The 8,503-nt window shown below is 54.5% G+C and overlaps 1 protein-coding gene across 1 annotated transcript in view; it reads right to left on the reverse strand.

Moving 5' to 3' along the window:
* The window catches only part of RIPOR3 (RIPOR family member 3), a 105,962-nt gene that overhangs the window by 42,825 nt on the left and 54,634 nt on the right, over positions 1–8,503 (reverse strand). The window contains exon 2 of the mRNA XM_037727242.1: positions 3,858–3,979. Coding sequence (XP_037583170.1) covers positions 3,858–3,979 — 122 coding nt within the window. The remainder of the gene's footprint in view (positions 1–3,857; positions 3,980–8,503) is intronic.

Here is an 8,503-nt window from a genome sequence, read left to right on the forward strand (position 1 = left end):
CTAATGTTTTGTATTTTTAGTAGAGACGGGGTTTCACCGTGTTGACCAGGATGGTCTCGATCTCTTGACCTCGTGATCCACCCGCCTCGGCCTCCCAAAGTGCTGGGATTACAGGCTTCAGCCACCGCGCCCGGCCAATTCAAAGTTTATTAAGAATTTTGGGCTGCGTGCAGTGGCTCACACCTGTAATCCTAGCACTTTGGGAGGCCGAAGGGGGTGGATCACCTGAGGTCAGGAGTTCAAGACCAGCTTGGCCAACATGGTGAAACTCTGTCTCTACTAAAAATACAAAAATTAGCCTGGTGTGTGACACACACCTGTAATCCCAGCTACTCAGAAGGCTGAGGCAGGAGAATTGCTTGAACCTGGGAGGTGGAAGTTGCAGTGAGCTGAAATCGCACCACTGAACTCCAGCCTGGGTGACAAAGTGAGACTCCATCTCCAAAAAAAAAGTAATTTTGGCTGGGCACAGTAGTTCACACCTGTAATCCCAAAACTTTGGGAGGTAGAGGTAGGTGGATCACCAGAGGCCAGGAGTTCGAGACCAGCCTGACCAACATGGTAAAACCCTACCTCTACTAAAAATACAAAAATTAGCTGGGTGGTTTGGGTGTGGTGGCTCACACCTGTAATCCCAGCACTTTTGAAGGTTGAGGAGGGCCAATCACCTGAGGTCAGGAGTTCAAGACCAGCCTGACCAACATGGAGAAACCCTGTCTCTACTAAAACTACAAAATTAGCCAGGCATGGTGGCACACACCTGTGATCCCAGCTACTTGGGAGGCTGAGGCAGAAGAATGACTTGAACCCAGGAGGCAGAGGTTTCGGTGAGCCGAGATGGAGGCAGAGGTTTCAGTGAGCCGAGATTGCACCATTGCACGCCTGGACAACAGAGCAAGACTCTGTCTCAAAAAAACCCAAAAAAAGTTTATTAAGCATTTCTACTTAGGAGGCTGGGGTGGGAGGATCACTTGAACCAAGGAGGTCAAGGCTGCAGTGAATAGAGATCACACCCCGACCTGGGCGACAGAGACCCCTGCCTCAAAAATAACAAAAATTTCTAAAGCATGACCGCAAAGCATTGAATACAGTGCAGAGCACAGGCTGCGAGCTCATGAAGCCGGCCTTGGCTTTGGGGTCTGCAGAGCCTCCCCCTCCTTCCAGACCACACTGTTGGGGGTCCCAACAGTGCTTCAGTGGACCAGCCCACTCCAGAGCACACAGCTTAGAGAGGGTCACCTGGGCCAGGTGACCCCCTGGCCAGGTAACCTGCACAGCTGACCTTCCAGCCTTGATGACAGACCCCAACAAGGGGGTGGAGGACCCTGATAAAGCCCGGGAAGAGGCAGCTCAGAAATGGTTAAGTCGAGAAACAGCCTCATTTCCTTGACAGTTTATACTTAACTCCCGTCTCAGCAACACTTAAGAAACGAAGGGTCCTCCCCTCTCCCTGACCACTGTCGCATGTGCCAGCTACACACCTGCTTTCTGTCCCTTAAAGCTCATTCCCACCCAGGACATCAGCACCCCCTGTTGCCTCCCCCACCAAAGGCTTCCTGGCCCACCCCCACCTGCACACGTGCAGGTCCACTTCTTCTGTCCCTTCCTGCCTCGGCTCCCCGTGCCCCTGCCTCGTTGGGCTCTCCGGGGAGACCCCGGCTGCCCTCCCCCGCTCCCATTTCAGTTCCCTCACAGCACTGCCTCCGGCTGGAGCTGTCTCAGTTATCGTTGGCCTATTGTTTGCTGCCACCAGCTCCCAGGACGGTAGGGCCTGGGTCTGTCCCCAGAGCCTGGGACAAGGCCAGAGTCAGTGCTCTGTGACCATCTGCTGCGTGAACAGGGGTTCCTAAGGTGCTTCCAGCTGAACCCTGGGGTCCTGGTACCCAGCCCCCATAGGAAGGGAGCCCTGGGGAAAGGTGAGTGAACTGGGAGGGCTGACCTCAGGGGGTGGACGTGGGGTCTGATCCCAGCAGTAAAGGCCCTTGGGAAAGAGCTCAGGCGCATACACAGAAGCCACCTGGCCTACTCTGGGGCTCAGGGTCCTCCCCCAGGACCTGGCAGGAAGCCAACACCTGCAGGCAGTTCAGCAGGAACTGGAGGTGGGGGAGTGGGACAGGAGCTCCACGGGAAGGGCAGGGAGGCTGGCGTGGCTGGAGCCCAGGGAAGAAACGAGACTGCTGGGGCCAGGTCCCAGGGGCCTCTAGGCGAGGAGGGCACTGGGTTGCAATCTGAGCAGGATGGGAATCTTTGCAGGGTTTCAAGTCGGGGAAGAGCATGGTGGGGTTTGGTTGTCGACTGACTCACTGACCTACTGGGTTCTGCACTCTGCTCTGGCTGGGGCCCTCCACCTGTTCACCCCATCAGCTCAGACAGACAGAGGTTTGGCCCCTTCAGGGTGTCGGAAAACTGCCCCACTCCCCAGCCTGCCCACTGGCAAATAGTTCCCCAGGGGCTTGCACAGTGCCTGGCATGAGGCCCTGGAGCCAGGGGACAGCAGGCCTGAGCTCCTCGGGCTATGGCCTCTGGGAGCAGAAACAACCTTCCTCCCAGTAACTTAGTACCTGAAGCCAGAGAGGAGACACAGGATGGGCAGCAGGCAGGGCCTGGCCAGCCAGCACCCCCCGGCCCGGGAACTCGCAGGCTCAGTGCTGCCCCCCAGGCCCATCTGTGTCAAGCCTGCTCCCTCATCTGCTAACGCCCAACGCCCCGGCTGCACCAGCTGCTGGCCCTGCCTCCCTCATGGTTCCTTCCTGACAGCCCCGCCAGCAGGGTGCACCATGATTCCCACAGTTCAGATGAGGACAAGGCTGGAGCGGTGAGGTCACTGGCCCCAGGTCACAGAGCCAGGAGAGGTGGCTCCATTGCCTAATCTTTCAGACAGGAAGGACATTCCTTCCCAACCCTGCTCTTAGGAGACCCAACCCTGGGCCAGTTTTGCTGTGTGACCTTGGGCTAGCAGCTCCACCTATCTGAGTCTCTGCTTTTTTGGGTTTTTGTTTTTGGTTTTGGCTTTTTTGGGTTTGTGTGTGGTTTTGTTTGTTTGTTTTGAGATGGCATCTCACTCTGTCACCTACGCTGGAGTGTAGTGGCACCTCCGCCTCCTGGGTTCAAGTGAACCTCCCACCTCAGCGTCCCAAGTAACTGGGATTACAGGCACCCGCCATCACACCCAGCTAGTTTTTGCATTTTTAGTAGAGATGGGATTTTACCATGTTGGCCAGGCTGGTTTCGAACTTCTGATCTCAAGTGATCCACCTGCCTTGGCCTCCCAAAATGTTGGAATTACAGGCATGAGCCACCGTGCCAAGCCTGGCTTTTTGGTTTTTAAAAAAATTTTTTGGAGAGATGGGGTCGTGCTATGTTGTCCAGGCTGGTCTTGAGTTCCTGAGCTCAAGTGATCCTCCTGCCTCAGCCTCCCAAAGTGCTGGGATTATAGGTGTAAGCCATGGTGCCCAGCCAGAGCCCCAGTTTTTTTTTTTTTTTTTTTTTTTTTCTTTTAATCGGCCAAGTAGACCTGCTAAGCTCAGGCAGATCAACTACTTGAGTATTTGAAATGTTAACTGTTCAGGTCTCAAGGAAATGATAGATTCACGAAACACACACACACACTCTCTGTCTCTCCTCTCTCCCCCTCCTTTCTCCTCTCTCTTTTCTCCTCTCTCTCTCTCCCCCGCCCCTCCTTTTCTCCTCCCTCTCTCTCTCTCTCTCTCCTCTCTCTCTGGCTTGGGCTGCAAGCCGGCCTGAGAGTGAGCCTTCAGATCTGTCAACAGAAGATGTCCCTGCCCTGCCCCAGCCCATTAACAAGCCCCCTGCCCTTCACCCCTACCCCCCCACACACGCAGGATACCAGAACTTACGCGATCCTCCGGCTCTGCGCGCTGCTGAAGCCTGCGAAGGAGGCGCTCCGGCCCACAACCCCCACGGCCCCTGTGTCCCCAGGGGACAGGAACCGCAACCTCACCGACATGGCGGTCACCTGCTAGGAGAGAACAGGGGAGTCAGCCTGGCACCACCACACAGTGAGTGCTGCCTGCAAGCTGGCCACCTTCCACCACCACCTCCAGGCCTCACAATGGCCCCAGAGAGTGCTGGCAGCTGGTACTGTGCCCAGCTCACAGATCAGCAAACTGAGGTCCTATAAGGTTAGGGGACCTGCTGGGGAACAACGGTGGGAACAGAATTCGAACCCAGGTGTCTGTACTCTTTTACTCTGAGCTCAGGTCCTTAATGCCTGGCCATGCTGCCTCCCAGAGCAGGGGACGGCGCCTCCTGAACAGCCCCTCCCGCCCAGCTACTCCTCTCCCCTCCTGAGCTACTCCTCAGCCCTCCCTGAGCACCTAACGCAGGTGAACTCTGCAAGGCAGGCCAAGTCCCCCACCCTCAAGGGCCCCGGCTCAGCAGGGAGGCCCACCCACAGCTGAACAGTTACAAGACAGAATTGGTGTTGGAGTGACGGGGGTGCCCAGGGAGCATCTGACCCCTCAGTGGAGAGGCACCCAAGAGCTGAGGAGGAAGGCTGAGGTGGGGTAAAAGGGAAGGGTGTCTAAGGCCAAGGGAACAGCGGGGGCAAAGTCCAGGATGCATGAGGGGACTTGGTGTCATCAGAAACAGCAAGACGCTCAGTGGGCTAAAGATGAGGTCAGAGAGCCCGGTGAGGTGGCTCATGCCTATAATCCCAGCACTTTGGGAGGCTGAGGTGGACGGGTCACGTTGAGGTTGGGAGTTCAAGACCAGCATGACCAACATGGAGAAACTCTGTCTCTAGTAAAAATACAAAATTAGCTGGGTGTGGTGGTGCACGCCTGTCATCCTAGCTACTCGGGAGGCTGAGGCAGAATCGCTTAAACCCGGGAAGCAGAGGTTGCGGTGAGCCGTGATCGCACCACTGCACTCTAGGCTAGGGAACAAGAGCAAAACTCAGTCTAAAAAAAAAAAAAAAAAAAAGATGAGATCAGAGAGACCGACAGGGCTCAGGTCCCGAGGGGCCTCAGTAGCCCCAAGGAGGCTTACAATTGGCCTTACAATGGGGCACAGGTGACCGGGAGCCATGGGAGGGTTTTGAGCAGGGGGTGACAAAGTGCGATTCACATGAAGCCCAGCTGCTGGTGTCGAGGGCTGCTTCCGCTCCCATCCCTCGCTGTGTCTCCAACCTCTCCTGCATTGGGGTCAAGTCCCAGCCCTGGCCACCTTCTCTTTTTTCCAACCATCTCTAGATTGGGAAAATGCCACCCTATCCCTTGAGAATATAGATCAGCGTCTTCCAGCATGGGCAGCGGGAATGTTCTCTTTCATATCTAACCTACATCTCTGCTGCTACAGTTTCATACTTTGCTCCTTCGCCAGGGTGGTGTTAACCCAAGGATTCCAGGGGCCCCACTGCCCGGACCAAACCTACAGAAAAGCTCCAGTCCACCAACCCTCATATTCCTGCACAATGAGACCCCAATATTCCAACATCCCTTTCCCCCAGCAGGCAAGTCCACCTGCCACACCTTTGTTCACATGGGGGCCTCGGCCTGGAAAACTTCCTCTACCAAGCTACATCTGCCCAGCATCTACTATTGCACCTCCTGGCAGACCCATGCCGCCTCCACAAGCCTCCTCCTCCCATACGCCCCCACCCCACAGCCCCTCGTGTGCTGTACATAGGAAAGCTTGGCAGCAAAGAGGGTGGACCTGGGCTCAGATCCCAGCTGTGCCACTCACAGGCTCTGGGCCTCAGTGATCACAAGAGTAAAATGGGAATTCAGAAAGGACCTCCCACGGAGACTGCTGGAAGGACCAAGGAGAGCATGTACTGAGAGCCCACAGTGTGCAAGAGACACGTTGGAAGAGCTGGCTGTCTCTGTGCAATTTGCCAAGACCCCGCCCTGCAGGTGAGCCAGGTGAGCCAGGTGACCCAGATGAGCCAGGTGACCCAGGGAGAGCGAGCAGCTTCTAGCCCTGATGGAAGGTGGCAAGCATTTGCTGCCCACTCGCTGTGTGGCAAGCCTGGTGCCCCACGGGTGGCTACGAATCCATCACCAGCAGTGTTGTGTACAGATGGGGAAGTTGAGGCATCATTCATCAAGTGCTCATTACTAAGCTGGCCCTGCACTAAAGGCTTTGTGTAAATTATGAAATTCACACAACCCTCTTAAGAACAGGAGCTTTTGATGATCTAATTCCATAGATGAGGAAACCGAGGATCAGACAGGTGACAAGACTAGCCTGGAGACCCCAGCAGGGAGCCTGAGCACTGGGTTTAGAACCCGATGATGTCCAATGACAGAGCTTGTTATTGCACGTGGTCTTACCTGTGGTCGGGAGTCCATTGCGCTGGGGCCCCCCACACCGTAGAGAGGTCCCCTACATAGCCCCCGCCTGTGCTGTGCTAAGCCAGCTTGTACCAGCTCACAAGAGTCAACTGGGCCGGGCACAGTGACCTCACACCTGTAATCCTAGCACTTTGGGAGGCCGAGGCGGGCAGACTGCCTAAGCTCAGGAGTTCAAGACCAGCCTAGGCTATGTGGTGAAACACTGCCTATGAAAATACAAAAAATTAGCCAGGCGTGGTGGCAGGAGCCTTTAATCCCAGCTATTCGGGAGGCTGAGGCAGGAGAATTGCTTGAACCCAGGAGGTAAATGTTGCAGTGAGCTGAGATCACACCACTGCACTCCAGCCCAGACAACAGAGCAAGACTCTGACTCAAAAAAAAGAAAGAAAAAAAAACCAGTCAACTGTTAAATGTTCGGGAATTTTGTGAGCCTGTTGACATCACGCTGGTGATTTGAAATCAATCATAGTAGGAGCATTTACACCACGGAAATCAGCAAATTCTACAAGTTAGGACTTTCTGTCTGCTGGTCATTATAAGTCAATGAGTTCCTCACTGCTATTATTGCCCCTATCAGCACCTATGCAGAGGGGCAGGGAAGCTGCTCAAATTGCTTGATCCACCCCCCCACACCCCTCATCCACCCACCTAGCCCCCCCCCGCCCCGCCAAGCCAGGCAAGGGAACAGAAGGAATAGGGAGGGAGTCCCCAAGGTGAGCGGCTGGGATGTGGACCCCGGAGCCAGCCTGGGGACTGAGCTGGAAGGGCCTCCCCACGCCTCTCTCTGCACCTCCCGGTCAGAAGCCTTCTGGGCCGTTCCTGGAACTTCACCCCAGCCACTCCACTTCAAGGTCAGAGAGGAGGACAATTGCTAAGCAGTTCCTCCCCATTCAACGCTCGGAACAAGCCCTGGGTTCTCACGCTCAGAGTGAGAGAGAAGAGGATGAAGGAGGAGAACTAAGCTTGGTGCAGAGCTGACCGCCTGCCGTGGTCACCCACAGCTCTGGGGCGGGTCAGTGGCTCCATTTTTCATCTGAGGAAAGAAAGTCTCTGTGAGGTGAGAGGCTACTCGGAGACACACATATTTCTTTCTTTCCTTTCTTCCTTTTTTCTTTTCTTTTTTTTTTTTTTTTTTTTTTTTTTTTTTTTTTTTTTTTTTTTTTTTTTTTTTTTTTTTGTAGACAGGGTCTGGCTCTTTTGCCAGGCTGGAGGGCAGTGGCACAATCTCAGCTCACTGCAACCTCCACCCCCGGGCTCAAGCCATCCTCCCATGTCAAACTTCAAGTGGCTGGGACTACAGGCACATGCCACCACACCCGGCTAATTTTTGTATTTATTGTAGAGACAGGGTTTCGCCATGTTGTCCAGGCTGTTCTCCAACTTCTGAGCTCAAGCGATCTGCCCACCTCAGCTTCCCAAAGTGCTGGGATTATAGGCGTGAGCCACCACTCCTGACCAGGACACATATTTTTCAAACTGAAGTCTAGCTCTTCCTTCTTCCACGTGCCATTGCCACATGGATTGGCTTCCTGGCTAAACCCTCCTCATCTTCCAGCCCAGATACCCCCTCCCCCAGGACGCCTTCCTGGACACCTCCCCACTCCCAGCTGTGTCCCGTGTTTCCTCTGGGTGCCCCTGACTTCCTCTGTTACAGTGGACTATCTCCCCATCCTAGACACGGAGCTCCCTGCAGGCAGGGACCAGGTACATGGAAGATGCATAACACATCTTTATTGAACCAGAAGACAACAAAGGAAAGGCTGACGCTGCTTCCCCTACTTTGGCAGACTGTGCAGCTCAAGAGAAAGGTTCTGGAATAATAACAGTAATAATTAATAATAACCACTACATGCTAGACTATAAGGCAAAGATGAACAAATGTTTTCTGTAAAAAGTAAGATAGGAGGGCTGGACACAGTGACTCACACCTGTAATCCCAGCACTTTGGGAGGCCGAGGGTGAGTGGACCACCTGAGGTCAGGTGTTTGAGACCAGCCTGGCCAACATGGTGAAACCCCATCTCTACTAAAAATATAAAAATTAGCCAGGCATGGTGGCACATGCCTGTTAATCCCAGCTACTCAGGAGGCTGAGGCAGGAGAATTGCTTGAATCCGGGAGGCAGAAGTTGCAGTGAGCCGAGATCACGCCACTGCACTCCAGCTTGGACAACAGAGCAAGACTCTG

Source organism: Cebus imitator, unplaced genomic scaffold (genome assembly GCF_001604975.1).
Source record: "Cebus imitator isolate Cc_AM_T3 unplaced genomic scaffold, Cebus_imitator-1.0 Scaffold224, whole genome shotgun sequence".
In the NCBI taxonomy this organism is placed as follows: domain Eukaryota; kingdom Metazoa; phylum Chordata; class Mammalia; order Primates; family Cebidae; genus Cebus; species Cebus imitator.